General features: G+C 43.8%; 1 protein-coding gene across 1 annotated transcript in view; it reads left to right on the forward strand.

The window, feature by feature from the left end:
* The first annotated feature begins 273 nt into the window (after positions 1 to 273).
* The window catches only part of LOC144823508 (fibrinogen-like protein 1-like protein), a 51,812-nt gene continuing 33,624 nt past the window's right edge, over positions 274 to 18,461 (forward strand). Inside the window, exon 1 of the mRNA XM_078682082.1 lies at positions 274 to 554. Within this exon, the coding sequence (XP_078538208.1) occupies positions 338 to 554 (217 nt within the window). The 5' untranslated portion in view covers positions 274 to 337. The remainder of the gene's footprint in view (positions 555 to 18,461) is intronic.

An 18,461-nucleotide genomic window follows, 5' to 3' on the forward strand; every position in this document is an offset into this window, starting at 1 on the left:
TACCTGCACACCCAAACTGGAAAAGGCCACACCTGTAAAACCTTTATTTGCTTACTGTACTTCTTAAAAAATCTTTAATGCCTTATAAACCTGATTGCGGGGTTAAAGAATACCAGGACAGTAAACTGAGCGTGTTTAACAGCTGCTTGTTTCCAGTGCACGTATACCCGCACACCTGTTAATATGTGACCAGGAGGAAAACGTCACCGGTGTCGTTTTTCGGTATAAAAGTAAAGCAGTGGTAAACACTCCATTTTCTCCTTCCGGCTGCAGCCCACATGTGAGAGACAGTGAACTGTGAATGTATCATAAGGCGCTGACACAGTTCTAAACTCTAATGGCGCTTTTTTCCACTCTCTTCCAGATCCCCAAAATGCCATCCTCTGTGCGAGGGTGGTTGGTGGGCAGCATACTCCTGCTCTGCGTCGCTGCCTCGGTGTCGGAAAAGAAACAGTTGAAAGTCCCTCCCTACCTGGCGGATGTAGAAAACATACACATGGTATCCGACCCGGCAGACATCCTCAACTCGGGGCAGTTGAAAGCGAGGATAGCAGGTACGAGAAGTCCTCATGTTTGCATGTGTTTCACTCCAATTACTTTGCAAGTAGCAGTAGCACATGTTTAATGTGGTACATTCTGTGTTGTTCACTAATTCGCACCCCGTGCCCCAGGAAACGCAACAAGAGTTCGCTCATATATTTCTAACTGCATAAATGCTGAGGAAAAACTTTCGAATTTCCTCTAGGATCCTGTGTGTTTTCTCCCCTGACATTTCCCGCATCCTTGTGCAGTGCAACACAGATGTCAGGGTTTGACTTTGATTACCTGCACACCCAAACTGGAAAAGGCCACACCTGTAAAACCTTTATTTGCTTACTGTACTTCTTAAAAAATCTTTAATGCCTTATAAACCTGATTGCGGGGTTAAAGAATACCAGGACAGTAAACTGAGCGTGTTTAACAGCTGCTTGTTTCCAGTGCACGTATACCCGCACACCTGTTAATATGTGACCAGGAGGAAAACGTGTTTCCACCCTGTCCTAAGCACCCAACCGTGTCTCTTTAAAATATCTTTTTTATAGTTCTTAATGTACTCTGTTTTTCTATAACTGGCTCTAGGAATCGGTAACTTCGCGTCAACATGGTGTGAGAAAGTACATTACTAATGTCAAATTCTTTAAAAAATCCAGTGGTGTAAATGATTATCAGGTGGTGAGGGGGTGATTGAGAAACAGGTCTGCGGCGATCCTGTGTAATAAAAAACACTATCTATATCCATCCACTAGCTAACTGTATTTACCTGTCCATCTGTCTGTCCATCTATCTCTTCATCGATCCACCCATCCATTCATCTATCTATCTATCCACCCGTTGTCTATTCTGCTCCACCTCCATGCAACCCCGAGCCATATACTACCTTTTAAGTCTACAACCCACACTCATCCATTAATCCATACACCTAGCCAATCTTCAGTCTATCCGTACATCGATCCGTCCACCCGACACTACATTCATCCATCCGTTTATTCATTCATCTGTGCATTCATTGCCCACCTCTAGTCAAAACCAACTTGCCCACTCGCCCATCAGTCTGCCCACCCACTCCCATCCCGCAAAAAAAAACCTCTAACCACTCCTCCACCCAAAGACTCATTAAAATATCCATCTGTGATATAAACAAAGTACACTACTGCTTTCAGCATGCTCACCCACCAGTCCAAAGTGCAAACGAGCCTCACTTTTCAGGTTTTTCCAAAAAGTATATCCTGGACGAAGCTGCAAGGCTCCAGACATCACAACTCCGCGTTTTTTGTTTTAACTATGCCAGCTGCGTGAACAGCTAACAAAGTGCAAAATATTGAAAGCCAAAAGAGGGCCCTGTGGTGCAAGAAAAACATGTTCTCGAGGCTGTCAGGGCTGGGAGCTCTCCCTCCCTAGACAGCCATTTACTAGCCTTAGGTCTGGTCTAGAATCAGCTAAAGCTAATGTACTAAAGAAAAAATCATAACGAAAAACACATATATATGTATATATACGAACATACCAGGACTTTTAGTCCTGCCCTCTTCATTTGTTGGTCTGTCAAGTGTCACTCGTATTTTGCTTCCACCCACCAAGGCGCACACGCCGAGGCAATAGGTTGACCACATCATAAATTGTCAGAGATAGATGGTATTTTAAACGCGCCCAGCCACCTGAAACAAAGTGCATTCAGAGCCACCGGAAGTGCTATGTGCAATTCAGGGGCAGGCCTAGTGTATGGTACGTTACTAGACTTCTTGGCACATTTTTTACTTTTCCCACTTTTTCCACTTCTTTCGAATATTGCGTATGTTTAAAAAATATTAATGAAAAAAAAATGGCAAGCTTGTCAACACCAGGCCTATTAGGTTTGCCAATGTTTGTTTTCAATTGCGTTAAGTTCATTTGATGCTGGAATTCCATGGAGGGGCCTCTGTCAGTGAAGCACGGAGATGGACAGATGAGCTGCAGGAAATGCTGCCCACTTGTGAGTGCAAAGACAATTTCCCTGCATCCAGGGGGCACAACTAGTCCCAAATTTCGGGGGTGGGGTTGTGTGGGGCTAAAGACCCCCCAGCAGGGCCGGCTTGAGCACTGGTGGCAGCAGTAATGAGTCTTTTTTGACGTTCCCCACCAACACATCCTCCTTCTCCATGAATTCACTCACTACCACCCTCCAACAGTGCACCTCATCTCTCAGTAGCCCCTCTCTGAAGTACATTTTATTTTTTAATAGTGCTACTCGTAGATCACTCACACTCAGTTCTGTGATCTGCACAGTACATGTTCTTCGCAGCAGGCACATTAACTCTCTGTGCTACTTTACGATGAGCCAAAACTGCAACTAGACAAACTCCTAAACTCTTACTAGTAGGACCATTAATCACCAGAGTTATCTTGATATTTTTATTGTTGCCAGCAACCTACCTGATGCACAAAGAATTTCATGCGCTTTTAAAACAAAAATCATTTTTAAATCTAGCTTCGCCTGCCTCCCCCTTCACCAAAGATAAAGGCAGGTGCAACTGCACCAGTTGCACCACCCTAAAGCCAGTCCTGCTCCCAGCAATGGGGCAGGACAAGCATTTCCAGAAATGGGGTGAGCGCTAACCTCATACTCATTAAATGAAGAAAAAGAGCTATGTAAGTGGTGGGGTGTGATACTTCCCGCAAATTCCAGCAAGCAAAACAAGTTAACAGATTTATTGTAGATTATTTAAGGGAGAGTAGACTTCTCCTCTGGGATTTTTGGAAAGTTTTCGGATCAAATTTGCTGAAACACCACAGACCCTTATGGGCATTCATGACATATTCCAGTACTTTCATGGTGCACCAGGGAAGCCTTGAATTTCCTAGGAGTTGATCTCATTTTTTTCAAATGTTTTAAGTCAGAAATTACTTCCACTATACCAAGGTCATCATTTTTTATGGGTGAGCCCCTTATGCCAAAGAGTACATTCAATATGACAGTGTCAGAAATTTACCAAGGATACTTCAGCCACAGCCATGGGTACCTCTAAAAATTCCCTCCGGTATACAAGGGTCAGCATTCTTCCATTGACACCCTTTAAATAATGAGTACAGGAAATCTTATGATAAGAATTTCCTCACATATCATTCCCAACATTATGCTATGTATCCGCCTAATTTGCGAAGAATTAAGTTTATCATGTCAGGGCCTGTGGCCAGGTGTGAAGGCACGTGTTCTCTGTCCCTGCTGCTAGGTAGGACTGGGCTAGAGGCTTTCTCAGTTAGACATTCTGAGTGCCCAAAGCAAATGATGATGCCTTAATAGAAGCATGTCAGGACATGCAGTTTGCCATAGGTAACACCTCCCATTCATATTCTATTAATGCCTTTGCCCATAAGGCAGGAATAACCTTAAGTATGCAGCAGACTTGCACACATAACACACATACATTGACACACATTCTCACTATCTCTTGCACTCGTTCGTACATTTGTACTCTGTCACACTCACACACAGATACACTGCCACTCCCACTTCCATTAGTCAATCTGCTTTTATTGTGTTAGAAAAGCTTGCCCTGCTGCTTCTGCTATACCTGCCTTTCCTTGTAGTGAAGCTTAATAAAAAATATTCTCCATATGCTATTCAAAAATAATAATATATTGCCTTGTATAGGAAAGGAGAATCTGATTCTTATGGTTACCCCCACTTTTTGCTTGATGCTACACTGTTTTTGACCAGTCTGACTGGGATCCTGCTAATTAGGACCCCAGTCTATCTGCTTTCTCTCTAAAATGTTATGCCATGTGTGAGAAGTTGGCCTCCTGGAGGCAGAGTGCTTAGTTTTGTGTGAGAGGGTTCCCTAGCATGAGCTGAGCCCCCCTGCAGCTTTCGGAACCATCTCCTTATAGCTGTTCTAAGATATAGCCATACCATATACTCTTAAGTGCATTATAATCCTCGTGGTTAATGCTAACTTTGGTTTGGATTCATCAAAACATGTCGTGTAAGGTTTCAAACACTTTGGAATACTACCCCCGCCAATTCTGGCGGCATGGGTAGCATTCCACCCTTCTAGAGGGAGAAGACATGTAGTTACTGTTAAACCCGGTTAAAGTTAAACAGAGCTCCAGCATCACAAAATGGATGCTGCTGTCACAGACACAAGTCTGCCCTCCTGCTGCTGGACTAAACTCGGGCAGGGGAGGCCTGGACAGTAGGTTTCCTATACAGGTAGGTACTGGCACCTCCTCAGACAGGCTTTAGTGTATTGGGGCAGGGAGGGTTGCATTCAATGAATGCTTTTCAGACACTGCCTGGGGCACACAAGGTGCTCCATGCATTTCCCAGTTCACACCGGTTGCTGGGGCGCTCAGCCCCAGCTCTGGGGCGAAACTGGACAAAGGGGAATGGGTGTAACCACCCCCTCCCCAGGTCCACCCATAGGAGGGACCTTAGAGTTAGTCCACCCCCTAAACTTACTACAAGTATAGAACCCCAGTCCCTAGGACTTTAGATCACCCTGAACGAAACTCTGCAGCATATACCTTGGACCTTCGACATTCCATATTGATTGGAAGATGGAAGAAATCTCCCTTGTGGTTAAGGAGTGACAACCCTGTTCAAACAGGCACCAAAGGCATCTTTGCCAGTTTGCATTTTTGAGGCTCCCGCCAAATCCAAAAGAATCTGCGACACAGGACACAGATTTCCACACATCTCTGATGCTAACCTGCGCTCCCAGCAAAGCTAAAACCTGTAGCGGACACAAGAGACGTGGGACCGGAACTCCTGGACATCCATCATTTTGCACCCTGCACCTACTTCCCGAGGTATCCCGAAGTTGTGCATTGGGGTACTTGAAGCCCCAGCGCCAAGCACCTTTTGCACTGAAGCTCAGAGGCCCACACTTAATGAGTGTCCCGTGGGCCTGCTTTGTGCATTTCAGCTCATTGCGTCTTTGCGGTTCCTAGTCTGTTGGCTGGTGAGCCTCCAAGAAGACCAATCCTTGATTTACTTTGCTTTCCTGGTTGCTCCAGGCTTGCTCCAACTTCTCCCCAAAAGAAAAGTTCCTCAGACCTTGCTGGTCTGCACTGAAGCCCATCTCGACATCCTGCGTGGATTGAATTTGCCAAGGCTTGTTGGGTAGAATCCGGATACCGATACCGCAGTCAACTAGATCCTTTGTGGTACAGCTCGAATCCAGCTCCTGGTTGTCGTCAACGCCTCCTGGTCCTCGTGGCTGAAGAGACAAGCTTCACCTTTTCACCTGAAATCACCCGACATTGGCTGGCATCTTCCTGTCGCCATCCTGGTCACTGCCTAGTGGCCAGGACTCTGTCTCCTCTGCTTTCAGGTTCTTCACATCTCCGATCCACCCTTGGATCCACCAGGACACTTTTCCTCTGGTCGCCTGCACCACTTCTTCGCAGCTCTCCATAGGAATCGACAACGAAACCCGACACCAAAAGGCACCTTTGCACCCGGCTTCCCTGGGTGAGGTAACATGAGTACTCACGTGCTCCCGTGTGTCTTGACTCTCAAAGTGTCCTAGTCTAAAAGTGTTCCATTGTAGTTCACCTAGAAGTACCCTTAAACAGTAACTTTGTAACTTGTTCGTTCTCCGTAGAAAGTCAATGGTAACCCGCGGCTGTGTTTAGACACTGCATGCGTCTCCTGTGGTCTTTCTACTTCCTAACCTTTGGTGGTTCTAGGCAGCCCCAGCGATTCCACAGCGATTCCACAGGCCCTAGGTCTGCTTTCTAACTCTCACGTGGTTCTTATACCACTATTTTAGTATATGGTTTGTGAGGCCCCTAGGGCATAACGTATACTGTGCAACTTATTGTATGCTAATTAAGTTCCTTGTATTGTACTTTTACATCTGACCTCATAAAGAGTGCAGAGGGGTTGTGTTTAGAATAAACACATTTCTATTTGATATATACCTTGTGTGGTGTGCTTTCATTTGATCATTCAAGAGATTATAATTGGTAAAACAACTTGCTTAACTCGTCTCCAAGTCTTAGCCTGAAGGCTGCTCTCCACAGCTACCATTAGGATAGCTTTCTATAAGGTTGACTTTATAACCTACCATCAATAAGGGTCGATTGGACTGGTGTAAGGTGCCCACTATAATAGTGGACATCATATATCAGGCCAACTTCTCACACTAAGTACACTCGAGATTGGATACTGGGGTACCCTTGTCAGTCCCTAGTATATGGTACACATGTACCCAGGGCATAGATACCCCAGAGGCCTCCCATGGGCTGAAGCATGCATTATGCCACCCATGAGAGGCCACTCCATTGCAGCCTGTGTAAGATGGTGCAGGCACTACTTACTTTAGATATAGGTTTACTATATCTATGGGTCACTACACTTCAATTCAATTCAATTCATGAAGCTTTATTCAGCACATATAAAATGACCATAAAAGCACAAGGAAAAAAGCACAGAAAAATTATACACAAATATTACAAATTACAGATAAAAAAAATACCAAAAAGGATACAGACATAATTCCTAAAAAAGCATGCTTTTCCGTGCGTTAATAGACTGGTTTGAAAAAGTAGCAGTATAAAAACAGATATCGACAGATTTCTGATTAAATAATAAACTCATTGCCTGATTAACTGTACGTACACCATATTTAACAAACATAGGTTTCAAATAGGTAGCACGAAAATTTGTGTACAGTTTACAGAATAATAAAAAGTGCAAGGTGCTCTGTTTAGATACGCTATCACACAAACATGGCCCTGTTGGATGTTTCTTAAGATTCGGTAGAGCCACTAAGTGATGTGCAACTCCAAACCTCAGTCTGGTTAGCACAAACTTATGGGATGGCCTGGTCACCATAGCTAGATAAAAGGGAAAACATTCCATAATGGTATATCTGCTATAAAACATAACAGTGGACATGGATCCATTTGCTAAAGCCCGCTTCCTGGCTCTACTAGCCAAAAATGTAGTTTTCAGCTCTGCTTTGGGTATCAGGGATGCGGCACTAGGGTCAGTTAAAACGTTTAAGTTAAATATTTCAGAGAAACAGTCAGCAACGTATTTTAACCAGGGAATTTTTCAGTGTTTATCCAGTGATAGACAGTCCTCAATTATAGATCTATTAAAAGATTTTTCATCTTGAAGCCAAATGGAACGCCAAATCATAAGTGGCCTTAATGATAATAGATCAATTAAGAAATTAATATCCAATTCCCGGTGGATCAGCTCAGTGGGGGCGGAGGGGGGTAAACACAAGAGCTTTTTTAAAAAGGAGTTTTCCTCCTGCTGCAGATTTTGTACACAGCTATGACCCCAAACACCGGCCCCATACAGTGCTATTGAGACACATCTTGCTTGATAGATTTGAAGCATGTCCTTAGTAAGTCTGTCCCTAATTTTTGCCGCAAATCTAAAAACACCATGGGCATTTTTAGCCATTTTATTGCTTATATTATTAAATTCATTTGTCCATTTTCTATCTTTTGAGAAAGTTATACCAAGATAGCAAAATGTATCTACTTGTTGCACCTTTTCACAATCAATAAAAAAGGTATTAAAGGATTTGCTTTTTACCCCGCAGGTCATGTATGCGTTTTCCCCTTGTTAATGATCAGTTTTCTATCCTTAATAAAGGTAGAAAATCTGTCAATCAGGTGCTGTAATCCAAGGGGAGTTCTTGAGAGCATTATGGCGTCATCAGCATATAATAATACCGGCAAAGGGGCACCATTGATCTGGGGGGCATCAACTTTAACATTTTTTAAAATTATGTCGATTTCATTAATAAATAATATAAAAAGTAGGGGGGCCAGTACACAGCCCTGTCTCATCCCTCGTTTGACACTAAACTTAGGGGTACATTCGCCTTTTGTGCCGTAGCGCACACATGTTTGCAGCTTTTCATACAGCCTGGCAAGAAAAAAAGATTATACCCTCAGGGGCTCCTAGCTGTAACAGGGTCGGCCATAATATAGTATGTCAAGTCAAAAGTGCTTTATTCGAGTTATTACTCATAAAAGCATAATATACACAAGAATTTTAAAAACAAATTAAATTTACAATCCAGCACATTGACGCAACACTATAGGTTACATATAAAAATTCAATCGGTTAAAAGGATTAAAACATTTGATAAAAATAATTTTCAAGATGTGAAACGCTGGAGTCTAAAAGCAATTATACAAATGCAAAAAATCAATTAATCAAGACAGAGAATAGTTAGTTAACTAGCAGTCTCTATCTTGATACAAGGTCGTTGATAAATAAAAAGCAGTAATGTCAAATTCATGAGGACCAATTTGTCACACAGAGAATAGTTATTTAACTAGCAGTCTCTGTCTAAATTGTCGGGCAGAGAATAGTTATTTAACTAGCAGTCTCTGCCTGAGCATCCATGCCCAACCCAGATATTTTGCTGTAGCTATCAGGATCCAAGAAACTTGAGTCGTACAAATAATTCGCATAGCTACAGAACTACTTGATGTCCCAAGGTTCCTGCACATAGGAGCTAACCATACTCGTCTTGGAATAACATATGATCCGCATGAAAACAGAAAGTGACCCAGAGACTCATCCCCCAACCCACAAGCTGGGCAGGTGCTATTTCCACCTGAACCCCATTTAGCTGTCAATGTTTTTATAGGAAGTGCACCGGCTCTCAGTTGGAATAAGAGCTTCCTATCACCTGGTTTGGAGATGATATCCCAATATGGTTCCAAGACTGGATACATTTTGGCCTCAAGAAAATGCGAAGACATGGACCCAGAGCTTGAAGCATTTGAAGTTTTAGTAGCAATCCATTCCCAAAAAATATCTTTTAAGACACGCTTAGAAGGGAAAGATGTCCCAGCAGGGTCCTGCCATAAAGAACTCAACCCTAGCTCAAACAATATAGTTTTCAATAATTTAAGCCAGCTTATCTTGTGAAAGCCATCAGCCTTGATCACATCCACAAAACCCGCGGCATAATGTGAGAGCTCAGGAGTGGTCCAGAGTCTGCGCCAATACAAGATCGGGCGTAATCTGGCCAAGTCCTCGATTTGTTTCCTTCCTAGATCGTATCGGAGAGGCAACAACGGAGTACTTTTAGGTGTACCGGTAAGAGTTCTTAAAAATTTATTTTCAGAGGCTTGCAGAGATGTAAGATTTTCAAAGCCCCACATTTCAGCACCGTAAAGTGCAGACCCAATAGCCTTTGCTTCATATACCAATAGGGCTGGTTTAACAGGTTTGGTTAGCGACTTCCTGTGTTCAGAATTAATTGTGCCAGCTATTTGTTTGTGTCGCAAAATAGCAATATTTATATGCTGGCTCCACCTGTGGTCATCAGCTATTTGGATACCTAGGTATGTGAATGATTTAACTAACTCTAAAGGCCCACCACTCATCATAATTTTGGACTTAAAGCTACGCTGCGGCTTGAAGCTCATTAGTTTAGTTTTCATAGTATTCACCTCCAGTCCATGTTCCCCACAAAAGTTCTCAAAAATTGTCAGAGCACGCTGTAGTCCACTAGGGGTTTTTGATAAAATTAGCGTGTCATCCGCAAACATTAATATGGGGATTTTTAGTCCTGCAAGAGAAGGAGCATCAACATTCGCAGTTACCAATCGAGAAACTACCCCGTTTATGAACAATGTAAATAGAGTAGGAGCCATTGAGCACCCTTGTCTGACCCCTTTTTCAACACGGAAATCAGGAGTGACCATCCCGGGACCGCCCCACTGAATTTTTGCATAGTTAGACTCGTGGAGGCGCAGTATCAGGGTTAGTAACTCATCGGAAACCCCCAAGCTATGCAAAACCTGCCACAGTTTTGCACGTGGGACCAGGTCGAATGCAGCCCGCAAGTCGACAAATGCCGCGTTCAGGCTACACCCCCCCAAAACCACGGTTTTCCACTGTAATAATTGGAAGCGGAACACTTGATCGATCGTGCTTGTTGCCCTTCTAAAACCTGCTTGGAATGGAGATAGAATATTAAAATCCTCAGCCCAGTCGAGAAGCCTATTGACCACCACGCGACCCACGATTTTTTGCACAGTGTCAATGAGGCTGATAGGCCTATAGTTACAGGGCTGAGCTCGGTCCCCCTTCTTGTACACGGGGATAATAACTGCTCCCCTCCATGAATCAGGGACATCTGCTCCTTGAGCAATTGAATTTATAAGCAAATGTATATATTTGCACCAGCGTTCACTATCGTTTAAAAATATATCAGCGGGTACTCCGTCTTGACCTGGAGCTCGCCCGCGTTTTACTGCACAGATTGCAGACATAATCTCTTTATAGTTAAAATTGTCATCTTCAAAAAACTTCATAACCGTACTGTCGTCAACTGAGACCCGGGTATTAAGAGTGTATTGCGAACTAAAGAATTTAACCCATGCCTCCTGTGAGACGTTATTACTTGGTGACTCTTCAGCTCTCTCAGAACCCCATTTTACAATATTCCAGAATACTCTGGAATCCTTCCTGTCACTGGCCATTTTCAGTTTGCACCAGTGTTGCTCATCCCAATCCTTCTTAGCTTTAGCAATGCATACTTTATATTCTTTCCTAGCTAGAGGAACAGACACACAGTCTCGCTTCTTGATTGCCCGGTCAAGGTCGAGTCTTGCCTTCCTACAATCAGAGTTATACCATCTAGCATCTTTTCTGGTAATAACCCCCTTATGTTTATCAGGTCTTAGAAAGTGCGCCTTGATCTTACCAAAGAGGGTATCATGTATTTTGACCACTTCACCCAGATCCTTAGGAGAGGCATTAGCCAGTTCCATAGCTAGAATGGCTTGATCAGTTTCACTGTTGATAATATCAATAGCCTGCTGATTTCTCGCTACAGTGTCCCAACGTAGTCTACGCATATTGTTCTCGGGGATAATAGGCGGAGGAACTAATTCATTTGTGCAGCTAGAGTTTGATTCAGCAGGCCACCATTTGTGAGTCACACATAGGGGGTTATGGTCACTCTCAGATCTTATAATGACTTCCATATCACAAAGGGCAGGCCACAGATGCAAACTGCAGATCACATAGTCAATTCGACTTTTGTGCCTCCCATTGTCGAAAGTTGGTGAACCAATTCTGTCCCTAGCTGTTCTCCCGTTCGTAGCTATCAAGCCTTTTTCAAGACACAGTGCATTAATAGCTATGATGTCCTCTGTCCAACGGGAGACTGGTTTCAGTTGTAGTTCAGGGATGCCCCAGAAGGAATCCTCATCAGCACCAGTGAAAGCATCTCCCACAACCAATGGCTCAAACGTCCTATTAAGGTCTCCTGCTATAACGATGTTATTTTTAAGGGAGTGCTCCTCGATGAGGTCGGCCAAGGTTAATAATGTTTCAGATCGACCTTTGGAACTCCTAATATAAATATTGTAAATATCAAGTGACCCTGTTCTGTCATTAGAAATCCTAATAAGCTGGATATCATTGTGTCCAATAGCTATGTTTTTAACTGAGAGATTTAGTGCCTGTCGAATCCAAATAGTAAGCCCCCCCATAGGTCTACCTTTCGGACCCTTGACGGCTGGCACATAAAAATTCAAATAGCTTAATACAAAGACAGGATCGCAATCCCAAGTCTCCTGGAATATACAAATATCAAATTGGGTAACAAAACCAAGCCAGTCCCCACAATCGAGCTTGGATGTCAGACCAGCTATATTCCAGGAGAGTAGGTTAGCAACCCCTGACAAACGACCCTGGTGTAATCCAGGAAAAGAGTTTAGTACACAAGCCTCACCCTCTGGTTGGACAACCAAGTTATTCAACAAATCATTGGTAAGGCAATTAACATTCTGGGTAGATAAGCTATCCGAATTTTGATCCCCATTAGCTAGTGGTACTTGGCTTAGATTTATAGAGAGTCAATCACAGTCATCAAGATTGGAAAAGGCAGAAAATCTATTCTCTAGATTTAGACCCCACTCTGGTTGCTTCACTTCCCTCCGCCCTTTTGTTGGGACAACGTTCCACTTAGTTTTTAGCATTGTTTTATTAGAGACCCTCCCACTACACTGATAGAAAAAGTCTAAAGTGAGTGGAATGATTTCAGTCGATCTCCGCTGCGGAGGTAGAAGGTTGGGTAGAATATTGGCCAAAACCTCTGGGTCAGAAAAATGTAGGATGACACAATCACCCAGAAACTTCTTTGTGCTATTGCCTATCCACCTCACCCTTCTAGCCTTTACTATTTCGTCAGCCAATTGGTGCTTACCCCTAGGAGTTATTACCATATTATTTGTTAGCCAATAAAGTGCTTTAGACAATAGGGATGAGGTAGATTCTTCCTGACCAGACTGCAAGAGAGGAACATTGGCTAAAACCAAGACCAATGGAGAGGCCTCAACTATCAACTCTACCGAGCCATTTACAGATTCTGGGGCGGAGGATGCATCTGAAGGAACATCTTTATTCTCTGCACTATCTAAAATGGATATCAAGGGAACCACTGAAGGATCTGGTAGTGAGGAAGCCCCACCACCCACCAAAGAAGAAGAGGCCTTACTGGACTCAACCCTACTAGAAACAGCATCCGGTAGTTTGCCTACTTCAGATAAGGTTTGATTCAGTAAACCCCCAAGGCGATTCACTTCCTTAGTGAGTTTATCAATTCTGCCTAACAGCGGATTAACAATGTCCTTTATCTTAGTGTCTATCATACTCAGTAAGTTCTTAAATTGACCACTAGTAAGAGACATTGAAACGTCATCCAGAGTGTAATCTTCTTCCCTTGTGGATTTGCTAGGGGGCGATGCAATCTTTTTGCGGCTTGATCTGAGCCCAAATCGTTTTGGCTGTGGCTGTGGCTTTTTAGCCCCTCTGGTGGATCGTGGAGCAGGCACCGGAGTGGGAGCTTTGTCCTCGGGTAGTTGTTGATCAGTCTCCATCTCACTCTCGCTGTCTAGCTCAATCAGAGCCGACCGGTTCATTACAGCGATATCAACTTGGTCAGATTCACTTACAGGTGGACAGCAGGAGCTAGGTTGCTCTGTGGACTCGGCAAAAACTGAAGCCGGCGAAGTTGGTGAACTCAGGGCAAACGGTGAACTCAGGCCAAGTGAAGATCTCCTGTCACTATTAATTTTGGCAACTACCTGAAAGATATAGTTGTCCATAGTGTTTTTTGCAGGGGATAACTTTTTGCCGGGCATATTTCACTAACAAACAATGCTTTTCGGAAGCACGGAGTAAAACAGGTGCTCCAAGAGTCAACAATTCAATAAATAACCCCCAGCTATAACACAGGCTCACCTCCTTAAATCAGGTTTTCAAGCAGAGTAACGGGCCCAACCCAACCTTGCCCAGCCTCGGACGGCCTCAGACGGCCCGCCCTTGGCCCGGGCTTAGCCCGGCGCCGCCCGCGCGCGTCCCGCGACGCGGAGGAAGCCGCGCTGTTTTGTGCGCCTCCGGTCGGGTCAAGTGGCGTGGGTGGGCGGAGCTAGCCCAGCCAGGGATTATGGTGCCGGTAGTCCCCCTGCTCGTCAGCCGCGTCCGATGTGCAAAGCGGTGGTGGGGGGGACTTGCAGATCAAGGCAGCAGCGCTCTCAGTAGCGCGGACCCCAGCAGTAGAGTTTTCCTCTGTCCCCGAACAGGCAGCAGACTCTGCACGGATATGGCAGGTAGAAAATGCGGTCTCCCACTCCTATGTGGAAGCCGCGCTGTTTTGTGCGCCTCCGGTCGGGTCAAGTGGCGTGGGTGGGCGGAGCTAGCCCAGCCAGGGATTATGGTGCCGGTAGTCCCCCTGCTCGTCAGCCGCGTCCGATGTGCAATGCGGCGGTGGGGGGGACTTGCAGATCAAGGCAGCAGCGCTCTCAGTAGCGCGGACCCCAGCAGTAGAGTTTTCCTCTGTCCCCGAACAGGCAGCAGACTCTGCACGGATATGGCAGGTAGAAAATGGTTCACCATATCGAACGCACTACTTAAACCTGCGAAGCAGAGATATAATGAGCTACATTTGGCTTCAGTGTATTTACCGATCAATAAATCGAGGTTAATACACTGGTCCAATGTGCCCCGGCCCTTCCTGAATCCATACTGGCTATCGGACAAGATGCCCTCTCGCTCAACCCACTCTTCAAGTCTAACCAACATAACTCTACTCATGATCTTGACTGAGGAGTCTAGAAGAGAGATGGGACGGTAGTTTTTTACATCTGACCTACTGCCCTTCTTGTATATCGGGATTATAATTGATTCTCCCCAGGTTTTTGGGGCCTCAGTGCATACTGCAGCATTAAAACAATAGCCAAAAGAGGGCTCCACACCTCTGGGGTTGCTTTGTAAACATCAATAGGGACCCCATCTTGTCCCTGGGCTTTCCCCCCCTTACTTGCACGTATGCCAAGCTCAACCTCATTAACAGTGATGTCCAGTGGTAGAATGGTCCATCTACTAGTGTTAGTCTCTACACAACTATCTGAGCCAAAAGTGTTAGAGAAATGTGAGACCCAGCCATTGCTGGGGACATTAGAAGTTAACTCAGGTATGTTTTCCTCCCTCAAAAAAGGGGAGTTAACCGTAGCCCAAAATAGTGTATTATTAGATAGCTCAGCGGCTTGGTTAAGAGAGTCCCAGGCCTGCTGTTGTAACTCACCCTTCCTGCGTTTCAAAGCTTGCTTGTACTCTAATCTTAGTTTAATAATTAGATTAGTGTCCCTGTTTTTTTTGGCAAGTGCATATTTTAACTCAGTTAATAAGGTGGTGCACGAATGATCAAACAAACCCGGTCCATTTCTACGCTGTACTCTTTTAGAGCTGGTGAACCTTGCATTGATGGATTTGTTAATATCATTAAAAGCAAATAAAACCCGTTCGGGATTAGTATTATTTTCAAGGATAAGGGTTATATCTATCAGACATTCTTTAACAATAGAACTTGTTAATTCTTTAGCTTTCTCCCCTATCCATCTAAGTCTGACTCCGTTTGGTCTGTGTGGTTCCACATTGGTAACAATGTTTCCTACTCCAGCAGAACTTTCGCCCCAAAGGATACATTCTAAAATAATACAATTGTGATCACTTAAAGAGCTCACTTCAATCCTAGGTGACGCACAATAGGGAATAATATTAGAGGAAACAATCACATGATCAATGACTGAACTAGTCTGCCGGTTCTTAAAAGTAGGGATGGTCTGACCCTTTTCATCTTTGGAGAAACCCATGATTTCCATATCATAACAGCCCATACATTTATGTAATATTTCTCCATAGCTGTTATGTCTAAAGTGCAGGTCGTCCGTGCCAACATTATTTTTGACCCCACAGACTTTTTGGGTTGACAGTTCACATAATGGAATGTTAAAATCACCCACCCAAATAAAATCAAAACAAACATTAGTTTCATCATTTAAATTATCAATGACGCTAGACAAGTCCCTTACTATTGACGTCCTAGAATTATCGAAGACATTATTGTAGAAATTTACTAATAATATGTTGCGACCTTGGTCCTCATGGAGCCAAAGAATCTGCGCATGTTCTCCCACAGTCAAATACCTTTTTACTACAATTCGCCGATTAATAGAGACTAATGTCAAAAGGCCTCCTTTAGCTCTCCCTGATATAGAGCCTTGCGCCAGCAAATTATAGGAGGAAAACCCCTCATAATTAACATCTTCCCTGCTCCAAGTTTCCTGGAAACAAGGAATATCATGGGTATTAATAAAGTTATTCCAGCCCAGAACAGTCCCTTTAGATTTCAATCCGGCAATATTCCAGCTAACAATTGTTATTCCTTTAGTACCCCTTGTTCTTATACTATCCGATATGATGTTTTCATTTAGACCATCTCCCACATTGGGGTTTCCATTAAGTATATTCCTACTATCATTAATCATATTTAAGTCGGCCATCAGGGTTAGCTCCGGGTCTATAGGCTTCTCGCTTGATTCAATCACCTGTCTGTGTGATTGCACAGTGAGCGATGTGACAGTGTGAGAGTAGGGTGAAGGAGTGACTGCAGAGTGAGTTATGTAACATATGAGTTTGGTTGAGGGTGAAAGTGCAGAGTGGGAGAAATGAATGCATGGTGAGTGATGTGCTTGTTTGAGTGAAATTGCAGAGTGAGAGTGACAGATGAGCGAAGTGTCACATGAGTGCAGGGCGAGTAGCGTGCTCGTGTAAGTGCAGGGTGAAAAGCGTGAGGGCATGGTGAGTGGTGTGAGTGCAGTGTGATTACTGTGAGTGCAGTGTGAGTGGTGTGCTCATGTGACCACAGGGTAAGTGGAGGGAGAACAGGGTGAGTTTATGGCAAGGGGCATAAGTGCAGTGTGGTGGTTGTGAGTGCAAGGTGTGTGGTTTACCCGTGTGTGCACATGGTAAGAGGAGGATGAATGGTTTGAGTACAGGCAGCATGAGTGCAGTGCGATCGCTGTGAGTGCAGGGTAAACATGAAAGTCAAGGGTGAAAATAAGGAAGGGGTTGTCTGAATGTAGGATGTATTCCTAGACACCTGGAGTAACTCTGCATTGTATTGACGGCTGGCGTAGGGTTTCAGGTATAAATTAAACAATTGCCATTAGGCATCAATCATGGCTGGAGGGTGAAGTGAATAAATAATGTGCTGATCCTGCAACAAAGTTTCAGTCTCCTGATTAGGGTTGCCAGATGATTAAATGTATACCGGCACCACCAGTATTTTGATGTCCCAGCCAGTACAAAAATAAGCAAAATCACCTAAAACCGGTATTTTTAGCACATATGTGTGCATACTTCAAACAGCAACTATAAAAAGCACTTTTAAATGTTCTAGGGCTGCATTAGTGATCCATGACTAATAATTACAGGAAACAAAGACAGAAAAATCATGTTACAATGAATACATACCATTTTATTTATAGCCCTATTTAATGTCAAGGTGAGGCCTTTGTAGACTATTTAAACAACAACAAATGGCTGGTATTTTTCTCTAGGAAAGGTGGTATCCCTACTCGTGAAATGCCTTTTCACAGAATGCATTCTCCCACTGTGGCATTAAAAATAAAGTACAAATGTAAGGAATAGGCAAAGTGTGGACTCAGGGGGAACTGGAACCAGTGAAAACACACAAAGCCTCGTTAACCAGTTCACAAAGGCATGTAAATAGTCTTGTAAAGACCTGTGAAAAATGTGGATGTGGCGCAGTTAAGACTCTAGAACCTGCCCAGCCGAGCACACACAGCAGCTCAAGCTGCAGCAGCCGTAGCTGAGATACGCGACGGAGGGGGTAGAGGGGTAAAGCAGTTTAGCCCTATTGGTGTTGCACGCCTGTGTGTAGCAACACCCTCTCCATGTTGTGTGGAAGAGAAGTTGGGAGTTGGCAAAGTGGGAAAACACTGGGGCTTACTTAAAAGCCCTTAGCAATGCTCTATGTCACGTTTCCCCTTAAAAGTGACACACCAGCGGCTCAAGGGGCCTGTAAATAAGCCCCACTGTTCTTAGGTGAACTCGTTAAAAATAGCAATTCTTTAAGATGTGTGTAATTGTCTGACTTCAAGTGCAAATACATTAGCCTCAGGCTCGGAGTGGGAAAGAAAACAGGCCCAAGCTAAAAAAAAAAAATAGAAAAGAAAAAGGGCCCCCCTTTATGAATCAGATACTTAAGAAAGTTGCCCACATTTTTCAATTGTCAGTTTTCAACTTAAAAAGACAAGTTGTTTTTGAGGAGTATATGAGATAGCAGGCATGTGTGCTTGTTGCAAGCAATGTCTTTCGCGAGTCAAAAGAAGGGAACAGAAGGGGATAACCTATAAAGATTTTGCCCTGTTAAGATCCCTAAGTAACAACTTGCCAACTCCAAAAGACCTACTACAACGTAATGGCTTACAAAAAACTCAGATCTAGAACCATCTTCATGAAAATAATGGGAACAGATGAGGCAATTAGGAAAAGCACCAACAAGGCCGTAAGAATTGGAAAGACAACAGTAACCCCTGGAATTAGAAACTATTTTTCTAAACTAATTTCAGACGAACAG

This window comes from Lissotriton helveticus, chromosome 3_1 (genome assembly GCF_964261635.1).
Source record: "Lissotriton helveticus chromosome 3_1, aLisHel1.1, whole genome shotgun sequence".
NCBI classification, from domain to species: domain Eukaryota; kingdom Metazoa; phylum Chordata; class Amphibia; order Caudata; family Salamandridae; genus Lissotriton; species Lissotriton helveticus.